A 20,000-nucleotide genomic window follows, 5' to 3' on the forward strand; every position below is an offset into this window, starting at 1 on the left:
AGCGGAGAGGGGAGAAGGCGAAGGAAATAAAGATGGAAATAAAGGGAAAGGCGAAAGAAAAAGGGGAAGAAGGAAGAGAGTGAAAGAAAGAGGGGAGAGGATGAAGGAAACAAGGGAGATGGAAATAAAGGAAGAGGGGAAAAAAGAGGAAGAAGGAAAATGAGTGAAACAGAACAACAGGAGGGAAGAAATGGAGGATGAAAGAGAGGAGGGGGAGAGGTGGAGGGGAGTGAGAGGGAGTGTGAGAGAAAGAGGGCGAGGGAAGGACACACACACAGACAGACAGACAAACAAACAGCCCTAAATGGATAAAACAAAGAGAAAAAGGAAAGACAAAGAGGAAAAGATGGACCCGTCTATATAAATTTCACTCAACAAGCCAAAACAAACAAAACAAACAAGAGAAAACTGAATAAATAAAGAAAATAACAAACAAACAAACAGAAACAAACACGTAAGAAACCAAACAAAACAAAACAAACACAAGAAAAAAAACACACACACACACACACACACACACACACACACACACACACACACACACACACACACACACACACAAAAGCCACGCCAATTAGAACCAAAATCACAATCGAAACAAAGGATAATGTCGACCTTACGTGTTTACCTGGGCGCCAGACACACCTGGGAGACCTCACCTGGGAGTTCCGGTCGCCAGGTGTGACAGGAGAGGGAGGGAGAGGGAAGGGGAGAGAGAAAAAGGGGAGAGAGAGAGAGGAGGGGGTGATTGTGACAGGCCTTGGTGGGGAGAGAGGGAGAAAGGGACATTTGTGAGTACAGGTGTTTAGAGTACATGTTTGTGTGTCTGTTTTCTCTCTCTCTCTCTCTCTCTCTCTCTCTCTCTCTCTCTCTCTCTTTTTACAGGCGGGTTCGTTTGTTCATTTTTCTATCTCTTCTTTCTCTCATGATTCTTTTTTTCCTTTCTCTCTTTCGTATCTTTCTTTTTGGTATTTATTTTCTCTTTTCTTTTGTGTCTATCTGTGTTTGTTTTATCTATTTCTCTCCCTCTTTTTTTTTTTTTGTCCTCTTTTTTTTTTTTTTTTTCTTTCGTCAGGGTCGTTTCTTAAATTTGTATCACTTCTTTCTCTCTTTTCATTTCTTTCCTTTCTTTCTTTCGTCTCTTTTTTTCAATTTTCTCTTTTTTTTTCTCTCTCTATCTACCTGTGTTTGTTTTATGTTTTTCTCAATTTTTTTTTGTCTATGGTCGTTTTTCTTATTTGTTTTTCATTTCTTTCCTTTCTTTCTTTCGTCTCTTTTTTTCAATTTTCTCTTTTTTTCTCTCTCTATCTATCTGTATCTGTTTTATGTTTTTCTCTATTTTTTTTTGTCTATGGTCGTTTTTTTTTTCATTTGTTTCTTTTCTTTCTTTCTTAATCTTTTTTCCTTTCTATCTTGTATTTTTTCTCAGTATTTCTTTTTACCTGTCTGTGTCTGTTTTATGTCTCACTCTCTGTCTATTTCTCTGTTTTATTGTTTTTTTTTCTTTCAGGTTAGTTTGATTTTTGTATTTCTTCTTTCTCTCTTGATTTGTTTCCTTTTTTTTTCTCTCTCGTCTATTTATTTTCATAGTTTTTTTTTCTCTATCTATCTGTGTCTGTTTTATGTCTTTCTCTCTCTCTCTCTCTCTCTCTCTCTTTCTTTCTCTCTCTTCTTCTCTCTTATCTCTTTCTCTCTCATCTTTTTTTCAGTTTTTTCAGTCTCTTTCTCTCTCTCTCTCTCTCTCTCTCTCTCTCTCTCTTTATCTGTGTCTATTTTAAGTTTTCTCTCTATCTTTTTTTTTAGGTGTTTTCTCTTGATTTCATTTATTTTTTTTGTCTCTTCTTTTTCTTTTTTTTCAGTTTCTTTTCTCTTTTTTTTCTCAATCTATCTGTTTCTTCTATTTCTCTATTCTCTCTCTTTTCATTTTTCGCTGCATATTTGTATCTCTTCCTTCTCTCTTCACTTCTTTCCTTTCTCTCGTCTCTTCGTACTTCATGTCTCCTTCTTTCTCTACTTCTACTTTTATTGTCTCTCTTTTTATTCTCTCTTTTCATTATCCATTATTTTCATTGTGCGTATGTTTGTTGCATCACTGTCTCTTTTTTCAAATTCCTTCCCTTTTATTTAATCCGTCACTATTCCTTCCTTCCTTCTGTCTGTCCCTAATAAACATCCTTAGAATCCTTACCCTCTCGTAGGATCAAATGAAATGCGAAAATTTGTAGAAAAAAAAAATATATAAAAAAACTCAAAAAAACTATAAAATATAACTTCAAATACACAACTTCACTTTCCCTTCTCTCTCATCCCCAATTTCCCCCATCTTCCTCTTCTTCCTCTTCCTCCCCCTCCTCACACTTGTACACCTGCCTGGGCCGAGAACACCTGTCCTTAGATCACGTATAGGTAACAGTGGCGTGTCCCTCCCAGTTTTACCGGCGGCGTATGTGCGTGTACATGTTTGTCAGTGTCCGTGGGTTCTTCTGTGAACGTGTGGCAGTAACTGGAGCAAGGTAAGGTGTGAGTGACAGGGAGAGAGAGAGAGAGAGAGAAGTGAGAGGGAGACTGGGAGAGTGAGTGTGTAAAGATGGTTTATAGAAAGGAAAGGGACACACACACACACACACACACACACACACACACACACACACACACACACACACACACACACTAGGATGCTGATAACACTGTAACACTGCAAGACACACCGAAGGATACCAGATAAAGGATACACGAGACTGGGATGTTGGAGGATACTGACGAAGGAAGGGTGAGGCTGTACGGATAGGATGAGACAGGGAGCATAGGATTAAGTAAGACAAGCCAGCGTGAGATAGGATAGAACACTTGAAGAAAGACAGGACACAGTGAAAGATTGGATAGGGTGAAGAAGGATTGGAAAAAAAGGATAAGGAAGCGTAAGACAAGGAGGATAGGATGAGGGAAGGATGAGGCAGGATGAAGGTAGGATTGGAAAGGGTATAACAGGGTGAAGCAGGGAGGCTAAAGTGAGGGAGGACGACGATAGGGTGACGTAAGATAGGATAGGATGATGCAGGGAGATTAGGGTGAGGGAAGGGTGAGGCAGGGTGAGGCAGTAAGAAATAGAGCATCAGGAACACTACATATCATCCCTCCTCCTCCTCCTCCTCCTCCTCCACTTATCCCGTTAAGGTACAAGTTTAAGTGAGGCAGACGAGGCAAAGGAGATGAAGAAGGAGAAAAGAGAGGGGAAGAAGAGGGGAAGAGAGGAGGAGGAGGAGGAGGAGGAGGAGGAGGAGGAGGAGGAGGAGGAGGAGGAGGAGGAGGAGGAGGAAGATGACACTTATCCTCACCTGTAACCTCTTGAGAGAGAGAGAGAGAGAGAGAGAGAGAGAGAGAGAGAGAGAGAGAGAGAGAGAGAGAGAGAGAGAGAGAGAGAGAGAGAGAGAGAGAGAGAGAGAGAGAGATTGACGTCATTGTGTGTAGAATTTCAAAGAAGTATAAGATTTGTTTGCTTGATTGCTTCTTTCCTGTTTGGTTCGCTTGTTTGTGTTTGTTTGTGTTTGTTTGTGTTTGTTTATCATCTCTCGTCATCATCTCTCACTTTCTTGGTATTCTCTTTATAGACATTACCTCTCTCTCTCTCTCTCTCTCTCTCTCTCTCTCTCTCTCTCTCTCTCTCTCTCTCTCTCTCTCTCTCTCTGTGTGTGTGTGTGTGTGTGTGTGTGTGTGTGTGTGTGTGTGTGTGTGTGTGATCAGACTTGAATTAATCTTGAGGTCTTTACGTGCCTGCCGATCCCTCTAACTGTAAAAGGGAGGAGGAAGGGAGGAGGGAGAGGAAGAGGGAAGAGGGAGAGGGAGCGGGAAACGGAGAGAGCAGAGAAAGAAACAGAGAAACTTGAAAAAAGAAAAAAGAAAAAAAAAATAGATAGGTCGAAAAATATAAGGAAGATTTGAGGAGGAAGAGGAGAAGAGGTGATAAAGAGGGGAAACTGAGAGATGACGAGGGGAAAATGAGGACAGATGAGACAGATAAGGGGTGGAGAAAGAGGAAGGGAGCACCGGAACACACCGGCGATAAATATTAATTAAAGCTTGCGGTAAATGGTGGTGGTGGTGGTGGTGGTGGTGGTGGTGGTGGTGTGTGTGTGTGTGTGTGTGTGTGTGTGTGTGTGTGTGTGTGTGTGTGTGTAATCTCCTCCCCCCACAACACTTACACTCAATTAGTCCAGCTTTAAACACGCACACACTCAAATATACATAAAAAAAAAAAAGGAATTAACGAAAGAAAATGGAAGAAAAAAAACAGAAAAAAAAAAAATCAAAACCAAACACACAAAACACGAACCCAAAATATCACAAACCAAACCAAACAAAAATACAAGAAAAATATAACAGAAACACAACCATTCATAAGTAAAATTTTGAATAACCCAAGAGATAAAAAAAAAAGTAATTAACCTTAACTCTTAACCCTTTCAGTACTGGGACACATTTAACCTTGAGATTTATGTAAAATTAGACCACTTTATTGACATTAGGAGGGGTCTTTGGAGGTGAAAAGATTAATGGCCAGAGTCTTCACTTCTTAAATCTCCGATATGAGTTTCTGAAGCTGTAAAAAATCAGCAGAGCGTAAGCAAAATGAATATAGAAACACGTCATGGAAGTGAACGGGTTAATTGCATGTAACACCTGAGAAACTGCCCGGCGTTAGTTAATTAAGGGACACGGGGCTGAGGAACACCTGTGGAGACTGGGAAACACGTGTGGAGAGCAAGGGGGAGGGAAATTTGAAGGAAGGAACGAAGGAACGAAGGAAGGAAGGAAAGGAAGGAAGAAAGAATGAAAATATGAATGAATGAATGAATGAAGAAAGAAAAAAAAGTAGAAATGGGACGGAAATAAGAAAGAAAAGATACAATGGGAAAAAGTGGGAGAAGAAAGGAAGGAGGAAGAAAATGAAAGATAGAGACAGAAGAGTGTGGTATAGAAAATAAAGGGAGAAAAGAAAGAGAAAAAAAGGAGAGAACTAGAGACAAAACAGGAGGAAAAGAAAAAAGAAAAGGAAGATAAAAGAAAAAGGGAGGGAGAATGAGAAGATAGAAAGGTGGAGGTCAGAGAGAGAGAGAGAGAGAGAGAGAGAGAGAGAGAGAGAGAGAGAGAGAGAGAGAGAGAGAGAGAGAGAGAGAGAGAGAGAGAGAGAGAGAGAGTCTGTGCCACATCGTTCCCTTGACAAAATAATTACAGGGTGAGAGAGCCGCCCTGTCTCTCCTCCTCCTCCTCCTCCTCCTCCTCCTCCTCCTCCTCCTCCTCCTCCTCCTCCTCCTCCTCCTCCTCCTCCTCCTCCTTTTCTGTCTCCATGTTCCCTCTCAAGTGCTTTACTTGTATATTTTTCTTCCTATTTCATTTATTTTTCTTTTCACTTCATGCGTTTACCTTTATATACGTCGAGAGTAGCAGGCTCGTGACTCTCTCCTGATTGGTGGACACAGGAACGCGGCAAATAAAGGAGGAAGAAAAAGAGATAAGGCAGAAAGATAAGGTAAATGTTTAATGATAGGGGTGATAAGTAAAGGGAAGGAGGATGAAATACATGAATAAATGGATGAATGTGGTGATAATGAGGAACCGAGGTAAAAGATAAGGTACTGATTTAGTGATAGGTGTGATAAGTGAGAGAGAGGAAGATGAAATACACAAATGGCTGGAAATAATGATAATGAGCATTGCAAAAGATAAGGATAAAGATAGATACGTTAATTAACATCAATAAAGGAAGGATAAAGATAGAATTACATTAAATCATCACGTGTGTTCTTTTTCTTTCTTTCTTTCTTTCTTTTCATGAAGCGACGCACGTTTTCTTTTTGCGTTGGAAAGAAAACGCAAACACGCAAGAGGAGGAGGAGGAGGAGGAGGAGGAGGAGGAGGAGGCGGAGGTCTGCAGTAGTTAAGTAATTAGGACAACAAGAAATGAAGCAAGAATGTAGTGGAGATGAGTGTGGAGATGAGTGTGGAGATGCATGTGGAGATGAGAGTAGATAAGCTTGTGGTGAACTGGTGACACGAACAGCTTTGCATGTGTGTGTGTGTGTGTGTGTGTGTGTGTGTGTGTGTGTGTGTGTGTGTGTGTGTGTGTGTGTGTGTGTGTGTGTGTGTTGTGATAGTGTTTAGTCTAAATTATTCATACAATTAACAAATACAAGGAAAAACATCACTTAGTTATAGAAGTTGTAGCAGCAGCAGTAGTAGTAGTAGTAGTAGTAGTAGTAGTAGTAGCAGTAGCAGTAGCAGTAGTAGTAGTAGTAGTAGTAGTAGTAGTAGTAGCAGTAGCAGTAGCAGTAGCAGTAGCAGTAGTAGTAGTAGTAGCAGTAGCAGTAGTAGTAGTAGTAGTAGTAGTAGTAGTAGTAGTAGTAGTTATAATCCTCAGCACCACAGAAATATCTACTTTTTAACTCACACTTAATCTTTTTCCCTTGCACAGTCTACCTCCCCCAACAACAGTGTACCTCCCACGACCAGTACGCCTGCCGGGATGACACACAGCCTGACATATGCTCCTGACCTTTATTAAGACCGCAGTGAATAATCTGGTGGGCATAACTCACAGTCAGGAGGAGCAGTACAGTTAGGCATGGAGGAAGAAGAGCAGGAGGAGGAGGAGGAGGAGGAGGAGGAGGAGGAGGAATATATAAATAACTGCTCGGTTTTGTTGTTTCATTTATTGTTACTATGATAAAAGAAGAAGGAAGAGGAGGAAGATCACGAGAAAATAGAGGAGGAAGAAGAAAAATAATAAGAAGCAAGGGAGTAACAAAATATTTAAGCTAACTGTTCACTTTAGTCCATCTTCCCTTCTTTTTTTTTCTCTCTCTCTCTTGCTCTCTTTCTCTTTCTCTCCAGTGTTTGTTGTTTGCCTGTGCTTGCTCGTGTGTCCAACAAAGGGAAGTGATTGCCCGCTCTGTTTTGCGCAGCGAGAGAGTTGATCTGCGCCTCTCCTCAGCCACTTCGACACGCTCCAGACACGCGCACCTGCCCACGTGTGAAAGGTGTTTGCCGTCTGCTCGGAGCCAAGGCAGGGTGAGGCAGGGAGACGCACGGAGAGGCAGGGAGAAGTAGGGAGAGACAGAAAGGCAGGGAGAGATATGGAAAGGTAGTAAAAGGCAGAAAAAGGTAGGGATAGGCAGAGAAAGACAGGGAGAGGAAGGGAAAAACAGGAAAGGCAGGGATTGGCAGGGAGAGGCAGGGAGAGGCAGGTAGGGGAGTGGAAGAACGAATGTTGAGGTAGGCAGGTGGTTGGGTGGTGAAGGGGAGAGTAAGGGAACGGAAGAAGAAAGGGGAAGGAGGAGGGAGGGGAGGGGCACGTGCAGACTAAATGGAAAAGATGTTTGAGAGAGGGCGTGTTTGGATGGGAGATGGCTACCACTCTCTTAGCGTAACTGAACACACACACACACACACACACACACACACACACACACACACACACACGATGCTCAGCCGTCTGTGTGATAGCCAAACACACACACACAAACGCGTAAAGCAGGTGTCTGACTGTGTGTGTGTGTGTGTGTGTGTGTGTGTGTGTGTGTGTGTGTGTGTGTGTGTGCGTGTGTGTCCAGCAAGACTCTCACACATCCGCAGTTCAGTTCTAGTTTCATCTCCGCCCACACCTCCTCCTGCGCTACTAGGCACGCCTGCACGCTCACGCCCACACACGCCAGGTAAAGACGGAGGCCCTTACCTGTCTACCTGCCTGTCTTGCTCCTCGCGTGTCTGAAAACCCTTTGCCAAAATTGTATCTATGTTGGTTTTCTCAATAGTATGTACTTATATTTTCTTCTTTTTTTCTCTTCTTCTTCTTCTTCTTTGTATTGCAAGTGTTCATCCTTCCTTCAGTTTGTTTCGTTGTTCTTCATTTTCCTTCGTTTTGTTTGTGTTTTCGTCGTTTGGTTGAATTTTTCTTTTTTTTCTTTTCTATTTTTTCTTTTTGGTTTCTTTTCAAATTGGTTTTGTTATGTCTTAGTTGTGTTGTTTTATATATCTTTTTTTTATTTGTGTGTGAAATATGAACGGACAAATTATAACACACACACACACACACACACACACACACACACACACACACGAGCAGAACAAGAGAAGAGAGAAGAACGAAAGGAATAACAAGAATAAAAATCAACAAAAAGACCAAAAACAAGCAAAACAAACACTAATAATGCCACAAACACAAAGAAAAAACAAGAGAGAAATAAAAACCCATAAACAAACACAAGAAATAAGCAAACACACGAGGAGAAAGTAGGAAGAGGAGGAATTGTGATAAACAGGAGAAACAATAAGAACAGGTACTACTCCTGTGAACTCATTAAGGTGTGAGTGCCTGGCAGGTGAGTTGCTCAGGTGAGTAGGATGGACAGGTAGCTTATCTCCACGTACCCGCAGCCTCCTCCTCCTCCTCCTCCTCCTCCTCCTCCTCCTCCTCCTCCTCCTCCTTCTTTTATAAACAGGTATTCATATTTCTTGCTCTAATTATTCTCTCTCTCTCTCTCTCTCTCTCTCTCTCTCTCTCTCTCTCTCTCTCTCTCTCTATGCCACTCATTCTATGTTTATCTGTCTGTCAGTCTGTCTGTCTTTCTGTTTGTTTATTTATTTCTTTATTTGTCTGTCCGTGTGCAGTTTCCTTTTTCTTTTTCCTTTTTCTTTTTTCCTTATTTTCTTTTATGTTTCTTTGTGTTTGTACAGTTCATTATTGCTATTCTCTTGTTTCTTTAATATTTCTTTCTGTTTTTTTTTTTCTTTTTCTTTGCGCATTTAATTATCTTCCTTTTCTCCATGTCCCCTGTTCATCTTGTTACTTTCCTAGTTTCTCTTTTCTATCCATGTTCTACTTAATATGCATCATTGGATTTTCTTCTTTTATCTCCTTCGTTTATTTTCTTTTATCATTCTTCATTTATTATTTTATTATTTTTCTCTCGTTATTATCTATTTTATTTACTCCACCTCATCTCCTCAGTTCATATTTTCCTTCATTTCTCCTCTTCTCCTTTTTTTTTTTTCTCAACTCACTGTTCATTACATCTCTTTCTCTTCTATCTCTCTATCTCTTTTTCATCTTTGCATTCATTGTTATCATTTTCTTACTGTTTCGTCATTCTCTCTCATTCCTCTATCTCTTATTTCATCTTTAAAGTAGTTAATTCTCTCTTTTGTTCATCATACCCTACATTTACTATTCTTTTTTTCTATCTCCTCATTCTTCCATCTTTTTTCTTTCATGTAAAGATTATTAATATTCTCTCTTATTCATTCTCTTCTTTCTATCTCTCTTCAGTCCACCTCCTTCTTACATCCAAAGTCTATTACTATATTTTATTCATTATCTCCAATATTTACTCATCTTTACTCTCTCTCTCTCTCTCTCTCTCTCTCTCTCTCTCTCTCTCTCTCTCTCTCTCTCTCTTCTTATTCCTCCCAGTTACTTCTTTCACCTTCCTTTCGTCACCTCTCATCCTTCATTGTTCGGTATAAAAAAATATATAACACTTGAATTGTTTACCTGTTGGTGTTGTGGTGTAAGTGAGAAGTTTATCTGTTTGTATGCTAATTATCGTACCTCTACCATGCATGCCGAGGAGACCAATAGCGATAGTAAAGCAAGATATTCATGAATGCCAAAAATGCTAATGATATAAGTGCTGAAGTGAATTAATTAAACGATGAGGAAATTATTATGTTTTGTTCAGGAGTTTGTAATGTATATGAACGTACAGACAGACAGACACACAGACAGACAGACAGACAGACAGACACAGACACACACACAAAGAGAGAGAGAGAGAGAGAGAGAGAGAGAGAGAGAGAGAGAGAGAGAGAGAGAGAGAGAGAGAGAGAGAGAGAGAGAGAGAGAGAGAGAGAGAGAGAGAGAGAGAGAGAGAGAGAAATGATGAGATAGATAGACAGACGTACATACTGATTTACACATACATACAGACAGAAATAGACACTAGAAAAGACAGACATACAAACAGACAGTCACTTTAACATACATCACAGAAATGATAAGGAAAAATTTATATACACATACATACATACATACATACATACATACATACATAAAAATTATCCACCAACGAGATATGCAAATGAGAAAGTCAACACACACACACACACACACACACACACACACACACACACACACACACACACACACCACACACCGCATAGTGTAGTGGTTAGCACGCTCGACTCATAATCGAGATGGCCGGGTTCGAGTCCCGGAAGCGGCGAGGCAAATGGGCAAGCCTCTTAATTCACCTAGCAGTAAAACAGGTACGGGATGTAACTCGAAGGGTTGTGGCCTCGCTTTCCCGGTGTGTGTTGTGTGTTGTGGTCTCAGTCCTACCCGAAGATCGATCTATGAGCTCTGCGCTGGGTGACCAGCAGATGACCGAGGTGAATTACACACACACACACACACACACACACACACACACACACACACACACACACACTCTCTCTCTCTCTCTCTCTCTCTCTTAATCACTTTACACGTGTATTTAAATCTCAGTCGAACTCACCTGTGCAAGTAAACAGGTGAGGAAGATACGCCCCCCCCTCTCTCTCTCTCTCTCTTTCTTTCTCTCTCTCATGTTCTTCTATTTCTTTGTGTTTATTTTACACTGTTGACTATAGTGTTTCCTCCTCCTCCTCCTCCTCCTCCTCCTCCTTCTTCTAGTTCTTCTTCTTCTCCTGCTCCTCCACGTTATTTTCCTAATTTTACTTCTTCTTCTTCTTCTTCTTCTTCTTCTTCTTCTTCTTCTATTAACATCATTATTATTTTCCTCCTTCCACCACCACCACCACCACCACCACCACCACCTCCTCCTCCTCCTCCTCCTCCTCAACATATTGCACAAAACATCTGTGCATTTCATTACAACATTCTCGTTTGGTGTGTTTGTTTTCTCTCACTCATTCTGACAAGCGACGATGGACAGAGAATGGCATGGAAGCGAGCGAATGAATGAGGGACCAGATGAATACCCCAATGAACGAATGAATACACAGATAAATGAATAACTCTAATTATTTACTCGTTATTGATGAAAGGAGAGACTAGAAATGTATTGAATTCTTACATACTTACATACATTACCTTCTTTCAATATTGATGTTGCAGACACACACACACACACACACACACACACACACACACACACACACACACACACACACACACATACACATCACTTTCCTTCCGCTTGATTTGGTGTGTGTGTGTGTGTGTGTGTGTGTGTGTGTGTGTGTGTGTGTGTGTGTGTGTGTGTGTGTGTGCAGGTGTGATCGCAGTAACATGTGTAACAAGAATTCATTTCCTGTTTTCCTTTTTTCTCTCGTTATCTTTTTTCCCTCTTTTTTCTTACATTTTCTTATTTTACTCTCTTTTTTCTTTTCTTTCTTTTTCTCTCTGTCCTCTATATTTTCTAATTCTCTATTTTCTCTCATTTCCTTGTTTTCCTTGTTTTTCTCCTTTTTCCTCTCCTCTTTCCTCTTTCCTCTTTTTCCTCTCTTTATTTATACCATATTTATTTTTCTTTTCTCTTTATCTACGCTCTTTATTCACCATTTCTTCTTCTATGTTATGTATTTCCTTCTCTTCATCATTTTGTTCTTTTTTTTCTCTTTTATTCATTCTCTTGTTCCATTTTCGTTTCCATCCTCTCGTCTTCTTCTTTCCCTCCTTTGTGCTTCATTTCATCTATCTTGTTCTTCCTTCATAGCTTCATTTACTTCCTTCTCTCTCTCCTTTATTTCCTCCATTCCTTCCTTCCTTTTTCCCTCTTCTCTTAACTCTCTTTGTCTCTTTAAACATATCTCTTCTTTTCCTTTCTTTCTCTCTCTCGCCTCCTATTTACTCCTAAGTCCGCATTTCCTGCCCCCTCCTTCATCTCCTCCCCCCTCATTCATATCTCCACCCCAACCCTCCCCCTTACCTGCTAATGACTTTCACCACTTCGTTAGCACCTTACACCTGTCTCTTTTCTCTTCCTGTGTTATAATTAGGTAATTATCGTCATTCTGTCTTAACGTCTTTCACTTCTCAAACAATAAGTGCAAGGAATTCTCGTCCTAATGTGTTATAAAGTGTCTAAATATAGTTAGTTGAATTTGTACGTTGTGCTTTTTGAGTTGATATGATGAGAGGGAGGGAGAGAGAGAGAGGGGGAAAGAAAAACTCTCTCTCCCTCTCTCTCTCTCTTTCTCTCTTAAAAAAACGAAATCAGTTCCCATAAAGAAAGATAAGACGAAAACGAGAAAATAAATAATAAAGAAAAGGAAGAAAGATAAAAGAGTAAGATTTCACATGAATGTTTCTCAAGGTATTAAATTTCCTCTACCTCTACCTGCCCCCCCTCTCTCCGCCCCCAATACAATTCCTGTTATGCCCTGACTCTCACTCCCACTCCCCCCACTCCCCACACACCCCCTCCTCCTCCTCCTCCTCCTCCTCCTCCTCCTCTTCCTCCTCCTCCAGAAAAGTAGATATTCAGGACTTCTGGGAAAATTCACTTCACTCATGTCGACTCACTTCAGTTTACTCATGTCGATTTACGTTTAGCTTCACTTCAATTCCTACTAACTCATGTCAACTCACATCTCTTCGTGTTGTTTCATTCAGCTTCATTTCATCTCATGTCAACTCATATTAACTTATTTCTGCCGATGTTATTTCATTTCATCATTTAACTTCAAATCATATCTCTCATTTAAACATCCTTCAGAAAAGCTTCAAATGCCTTCACTTCCTATCATGTCAGCTCACTTCAACTCACTTCCGCCTGTGTTATTTCATCTCATCTCACTTAACTTGCTTTTAAATTGTCTCTACCTCACTTAGACACCCATTAAATATATTCACTTCACTTCAGCTCCCCTCAAATACTTCACCTCACGTCACCTCACCTCAGACCCCTCATCTCACAGACTAATGCTACGCTACAGTACTCACCCCCTTATTCCACCTGTCACTTCACCTGTCCACGTCACACCTCATCACTTCCCCCGTCAGTTCACGTCTTTACCTATACTTTCACCTTCTTTACCTGTCACTTCACACCTGTACAAGCCTCATCTCACCTGTCCTCTCATCTACCTCACCTATCTATTCAACTTCTTACCTGTTGCTACATCTCTCTCTCTCTCTCTCTCTCTCTCTATATTCCCTCCTGTCTTCATTTCTCATTCTCAGACAGGTAATGTGTAGAAGGAGATGTAAAGTTTTTTTTTTTTTGTGTGTGTATTTGTGTGTTAGTGGTACAATATAATTATGTAATCTCTTTCTCTCTCTCTCTCTTCCCCCTCCGCCCCCTCTCTCTCTCTCTCTGAACCCTACAACCTATCCTAACCTCATCTAACCAAGACACACTACCAACAAGTCACAAGAATCATCACTATAACTTTTCACTCCGCGCAGCAAAGAAAGGAAAGAAGTCACAACGCCTTATATATTTACCCCCTTGTGCCCTTCGCTACCCGGCCTGCCTGACGAAGGGGTTACAGGTTACAGGTTACACGCCCCGCCTCTCTCTTGGCCCTTAAAAGAGAAGGTTCCTCCATTTATAGAGAGCAAAACCAGATTTTCCTTGTCCCATTAGTAGAGAAAAGAGAGAGAGAAGGTTTATTGGTTATCTATCATTAGTGTTGGCCCGTCTATGGAAAAGGAGGAGGAGGAGGAAGAAGAGGAGGAAGAGGAGGAAGAATGATGAGGTATAGAGGAAATAGAGAAAAATAAGGAGGTGGAGAAGAAAGAAGTTTAGAAGGAATATGGAGGAAGAAAAGGAGGAAGGACTATGACGAAGATAAAATTAGGTGTAGAGGTACAGAGAAAAACAAAGACGAGGAGGACGTGGAGGAAGAGGAAGATTAGAAGAGAAGAGAAGAGAAGGATGAGGTACAGAGGGAATAAAAAGAAAACTTAGAAAGAAATGGAGTATATGAGAAGAACGAGGGGAGAGAAGAGAGCAGTAAAGAGGAGGAGAAGGAAGAAGAAGAAGAATTAGAAGGAAAAAAACAAGAAAGGAGTGGGAAGATGATAGCAAGACGAGGAAGAAGAGGAGGAGGAGGAGGAGGAGGAGGAGGAGGAGGAGGAGGAGGAGGAGGAGGAGGAGGAGGAGGAGGAGGAGGTGGAGAGGAGGAGGAGGAGGAGGAGGAGGAGGAGGAGGAGGAGGAGGAGGAGGAGGAGGTTTTTTTTTTTCATCCCAAAACTGACTAACATCACATGCTAGTAGGTCAGTCTTAACTCCTCCTCCTCCTCTCCCTCCTCGTGAGCCTCCCAGCCATGCCACAAGCCTCATTAAGCCCAATCAGACCTCATTGACCCTCACCGCTCCTCACAGTGCCACTCTCTGTCCCTCGCTCCCAAGCCTCTCTCACTCTACCACCACCACTACAACCACCACCACCACCACTACTACTACTACTACTACTACTACTATTACTACTGCTTTGACCCTCACCCCTTTCGCTCCCACGATTCCGTTCCGCCCCTCTACTATCCTCTACCCCATCCTCACCCCTTGTGCCTTGCCCCTTCCTTCCCCACCCCCAAACCTCCCCCCACTTCTCCTCCCCCCACCGTGTCCCCGCAATACTGGCCACACCTGAAATACCCCTCTCTCCAACTGAGACCCGTCCTGCTGTGGGTGAGGGGCGGGGGAAGGGGGATGGGGATGGGGGTTAGTTATCGCCCGAAAGTTGGACTCGTATTTCCGTAACCAAAACCTCCCGTCGCCCCGCCTCGCCCCGCCCCGCCCCTCGCCACCCCAATATAGACCCCAGCCACCCCTACCCAGCCAAGGCCTTGTCCCAGCTCCCCACCCGCCCCGTGACTGATTGCATACAGGGAAAAAGCGTCACCGCGTTGGTATATTTAGATTGTGACGCCGCTGTGACGCGTGAGTGTGACGCGGCAAGGTGAAATGTGACGGGCGTGCGTCCCCCGCCCCTTATTTACCTGTCACGCTCCAGACAGGTATCCCAGAGCGCCCTACAGGGTGCTCCGAGACCCTGCTGGGGCGGTGGGACAGCGGGACGGGACTGGGCGGGGAGAGGGGCTGGGTTGGGCTATCCTGCCGCCGCCATATATGCCGCGCCGGTAACAAAGCAATTGTTCACTGCCGTCCTGGACGCCCTGGACGCCACTCCCGCCCCCCACCCGCCCCAATGAGAAATGTGCAAGGACTCTATCTTGCGTGGCGGCGCTCGACGCCACGCCACGATAAGAAGCTCCCCTTTCCTCGCCGCTGGCCGGACACACCTAGGGCGCCTCCCCCGGGGTACCGTTACTTGGCCCCGCCCTGCCAGTACACCCACCACGGATCAGGTGACGCGCCCAGGCACCCGCACACCAGCCGCTCTGAGAAGGCGTCGCGGGTAGGGCGCAGGCAGCATGATGGGAAGGCCCTCGTGCTCCGCGCCTGCTGACGGCACCCCGCTGGCGCCGGTGGTCTGAGGACTTGGAGGAAACTGCACATCACAGGTGACGCATGAAGTAGTGGGGGGAGCCCTTCGCCCCTCCCTTCCCCCCTTCCTTCCCCTCCTGTCCTCCCATCCTCCCATTCCCTCCCACACACCCCACGAGCCACAAAAACCAAGATGTACGATATAAAGAACTTATCGTGCCATCATATTCCCCAATCTGCGTGGTGCCGGCGGCCACTGCGGGAGGGACTCCACTCCCGGCCAGGGCGAGGGTGGCCCGCTGCCCTCACCCAGCAGAGTCCAATAGCAGCCAGCATCCCTCCCTCCCCTTAATTAAGGGTGACACTGCCAGGCAGGCCAATCAGCGCTCCGAGACGCACGTCCGGTGGGGGCCAGCAGCGCCAGCAGCAGCAGCAGCAGGCCTGGTCAGAGCAGGTCAGCTGTGTCCTCAGCCACCTTGTGTGTTGCCATAGCCTGCCCCTTCACCCCCCACCCCCTCCCTCCCGCCGCCTCACATTTCAGCCCAGGTGAGTGCTGGTCCCCGAGGGGCGGCCCGGGGCTGAGGGGTGGTGGTGGGGGCGGGGTGTCACCCGGGGGTGGGGCAACAGGGGCCTCTGCTGTCGTCGGGCGGCCGCCCCAGTGACTGCTGGCGACCCGTGGGACACCGTCGGGTGCCGCTCCCGCCCGACGCTCAGATCCTCCCCGCCTCCCCCGCGTTCCGCACCCTCCTGCAGCACGGCACGTGCAGCACGCCAGCATCGCCCCGCTACGCTTGTGTGTGCAGCGCAGTGCAGCTGTACACACACGGCGCTGCCTCCACACGCAGCCGCTGCCTCGCGGCCCGTACGAGAGTCAACACAGGCAGGTGAAGGCGCCGCCAATCCACGGCACCTGCGCAAACACCACCGCGCCGCATACACCGCAGGGACGCCCTCGCGCTTCCTGCAGGCACCGTCCCGTCACCTCTTCCCTGGGGACGTGTGCGCACAGTGTCTCCGTCACGCCCCCCCCCCGTCCCCCCCACCCGAGCACCACCTCTCCGCGGCAGGAGTTGAGAGGCGCCGCGCCTTCCTGAATGACTCGCCGCTGACATTAATGTGGTGATTGCGGCGATTAGAAAGTCACGTGACGGACGCTTGTTACGATAGTGCGTAGTGCCAGCACGCCCAGCCCCGCCCCGCCCTGGACCAGGCTGCACCATACCACCCCGCGCTCCGGCCCGGCCTACCCCGCCCCGCGCGGCAACAAGCAGCGCCACTTTCTACGCCTGTATAGGATAACAGTTGCTCTGTGGCGGAGTGTGGATGCGTGAGCGTGCGTGCGCGTGTGCGTGCGTGCGTGAGTGAGTGGCTGGAGGTCAGCTTTCCTCATTACCGTCTGGCAGGGACACCCGATAACAGCCGCGACCCTCGCCCATCGTGACGCGTCACGGCTCCCCGATAACCAGAGGCGACACATGACAGTACTGTGCACCCCTCCTGCCCTGCCCCTGCAGCTGTCTCCTCTGCTGGCTGCATCACCACCGCCACCGCCACCACTACCAAGAACACCACATCAACATCCACAACATCAACCACCACCAAAATAGCTCTTCCTATCAATAGCGCGCACCCACCGCCGCCACCACCGCCACCACCACCACCACCATCACCACCACTACTACCAGCAAGCTCGTCAGTGGCAACATTCCCCATAGTGGAGTAGTGAGTTGTGAATCGAGGCCCTCACCACCGCCTCCACTCACAGCCTTCCCTCACTTGCCCGCCACCCCGCGCCTTCCACACACCGCCGCTCCTCCACACCCACACACACGCCTCCACCAAAGCCGCCCTTCCCCCCGCCCCTGTGATACCCATGTTGTAAAGACAGTGATTAAAGAAAGTGAGAAAGTGAGCGGGAGAAAATTACCCCCATCGCATCATGTTCCGGAGTTCAGGTGAGGTGCCTTGCTTTAATTAACGTGTCTTACCTTTACATTACTCTACATTAAGTTATCTCACCTGGCAACCTTCCCTACAACCTCTTTTCAACACCTTTCCTTTGCTCTTTACCTGACAACCCTTTCTAACCTAACCTAACCTAGTCCTTTCTGTCAACCCCTTCCCTCCTCCCCCACCTCTCATCTAACCCCCAATACTCCCCTCCCTCTTCTGTAATTTCTCCTCCTCGATTTAAAACCCTAAAAAGTACAATTCTCGCTTTTTTTTCCCTTTTTCCCTTCACTAATGAAAGAAACTTCGATGCTGAGGGCAAGTGATCCTCTCATACCAGGAAAGAATTGAGACGGAAAAGAAAAAAAGGGAGAGAAAAGAGGCGAAGAGGGGAGTCATTGGCGTGAAGCGTGGTGAAAGAAGAGAGAGAGAAAAAAAGAGAGAGAGGAATAGTGCGTTTCAATCCTTCTCTCTCCTCTCCAGTCTTTGCAAACATCTTTCATATTCAAATCACTACAAAGAGGCTGACGAGACGGGACAAAGGGACATCACACACCTGACTAGCCGTCCATAGGGTATCTTAAAGGCTCCCACTCGCCAAAATATTCTACAAACACACATGACATGGCTCCCGACATCCCAACACGTCCTACTTTTCCCCCTACTCCCTGTCTCTGTCTCTCTTCCCGCTACCGTGTCATATTTTTTACTTTTAATGAGTTTATTTTTTTCCTACTTCCTCTCCCTTCCTCTACTTTTCGTTCCTATTTCTTTATTTTCATCGTCTTTATCATTCTGTTGTTTTTCTTTCCTATTTTCTCCCTCTAGTAACTTTTTTCCTTGAATTGCGTCTTTCTTTCAGAGAGAGAGAGAGAGAGAGAGAGAGAGAGAGAGAGAGAGAGAGAGAGAGAGATTAATTTCGTATGTATCTCACTATCTCACAGAATGTCTCTCCCCCCACTCTTAACCTTTCTTTATTTTATTCCCCACACGCCCCCACCCCCCACCCCCAAAAACCCCCACAAACATCCCTAACCGGTGCCACGCCCACTGAACCGTGTGCGTGCGTGTGTGTGTGTGTGTGTGTGTGTGTGTGTGTGTGTGTGTGTGGAGGTTTTGCGAAGTGAGATAAGAGACCGGATGTGGAGTGATGCACACGAGAGAGAGAGAGAGAGAGAGAGAGAGAGAGAGAGAGAGAGAGAGAGAGAGAGAGAGAGAGAGAGAGAGAGAGAGAGAGAGAGAGAGTCAAGGACACGCCCATCAAGACTCGATTATCACACACACACACACACACACACACACACACACACACACACACACACACACACACACACACACAGTCCCGTTACACAGTTTAATTTTATTCCCCGGAGTACAGTAAGAGAGAAAATAGAGATAAACGGGAGATAAACGGAGGGATGAAGATAATGATGTAAAGATAAAAAGAAAGATAGTCTGCTTTCTTTCTTTATTCCTTTCTGTCTCATTTTCTTGTTTTTCTTGATATCTTATGCTGTCTGTTTTTCTTCCTCTTTCTCTCTCTCTCTCTTTTTGTTCTTCTTCCTCTTTCTCTTTTTTTATGATTTGTTTCGTATTTTCTTTCTCTTTTTCTCTGTTCGCTTGTTTATGTTTTCGTTCATCTTGTTGATTAACTTTCCTTTATTTGTTTTGTTCCTGTTTTTTCTCTATTTTCTTTCTCTCTTTCTTTATCATTTCCTTCGTTTGTGTTGTTTTTTACCTTTTTTTTTCACCGATATTCTAGTTTTTTATTTGTTCTCCCTTTCAATTTTTCTTTTCCTCTTTCTTTCTTTCTTCCTTCCTTTGTTCCTTTGTTTTCTTTTTTTTCCTTCCTCTCCTCTTCATTTTCCTTTCTCTCCTGCTTTCTTTTCTTGTCAATGCTTCCTTTTCTCTTCCTTTTTTTCGTTCCTTACTTTTTTTTCTATTTCATCGTTCACTGACACTCCATATTCTGTTTGGCCTCCGTTTTCCACACACCGGTACACACACACACACACACACACACACACACACACACACACACACACACACACACACCTGGTCTTAATGAGTTACCTGGTTTAAAAGGGTATAGAGGTAAATTGAGTGATGGGGGCTTAGCGTGAGTCCCATCACCTCCCCTTCCCCCCCTTCCTTCACCTATTCTTCTCTTCCTTCTTCCCTATACCTTCCTTCCGTTCCTTCCGGTTCCTTTCCTTCTCTTCTTTCGTCTTTTCGTATCCTTCCCCTTCTTTAGTTTCCTTCTTTTCTCCATTTTCTCCTTCCCTTCATCTCTTCTAGTTCTCTTCCCTCCCCTTCCTTCCACCCTTTCCCTTCATTCTTCTCCTTATCTTCCTTCTATTCCTTCTTATTTTCTTCTTTCCCCTCTCTTCATCTCTTCACATCCTTCTCCTTTAGTTTATTCCATCTCTCCCTTCTCTCCTTCCCTTCCCTCCTCCCTTTCTTCCTCCTTCTTCTCTCTCTTCCCTTCTCTTCATCCCTTCACATCCTTCTCCTTCCTTTAGTCTCTTCCATCTCTCCCTTCTCCCCTCCCCTTCATCCCATGTAGTTCCCTTCCCTTCCCTCCCCTCCATTCCTCCC

The 20,000-nt window shown here is 44.8% G+C and overlaps 1 protein-coding gene across 2 annotated transcripts in view; it reads left to right on the forward strand.

Annotated features, from left to right (window-relative positions):
• The window catches only part of LOC123512533 (innexin inx2-like), a 72,160-nt gene that overhangs the window by 11,738 nt on the left and 40,422 nt on the right, over positions 1 to 20,000 (forward strand). Inside the window, exon 1 of one of the 2 annotated variants that reach the window (XM_045268955.1) lies at positions 16,522 to 17,407. The exons of the other annotated variant lie outside the window; for it this stretch is intronic. Within the exon in view, the coding sequence (XP_045124890.1) occupies positions 17,392 to 17,407 (16 nt within the window). The 5' untranslated portion in view covers positions 16,522 to 17,391. Of the gene's footprint in view, positions 1 to 16,521; positions 17,408 to 20,000 lie in introns of those variants that run through there. 2 annotated transcript variants of the gene reach the window in all.

The sequence above is a fragment of the Portunus trituberculatus genome, chromosome 34 (genome assembly GCF_017591435.1).
Source record: "Portunus trituberculatus isolate SZX2019 chromosome 34, ASM1759143v1, whole genome shotgun sequence".
NCBI lineage: Eukaryota > Metazoa > Arthropoda > Malacostraca > Decapoda > Portunidae > Portunus > Portunus trituberculatus.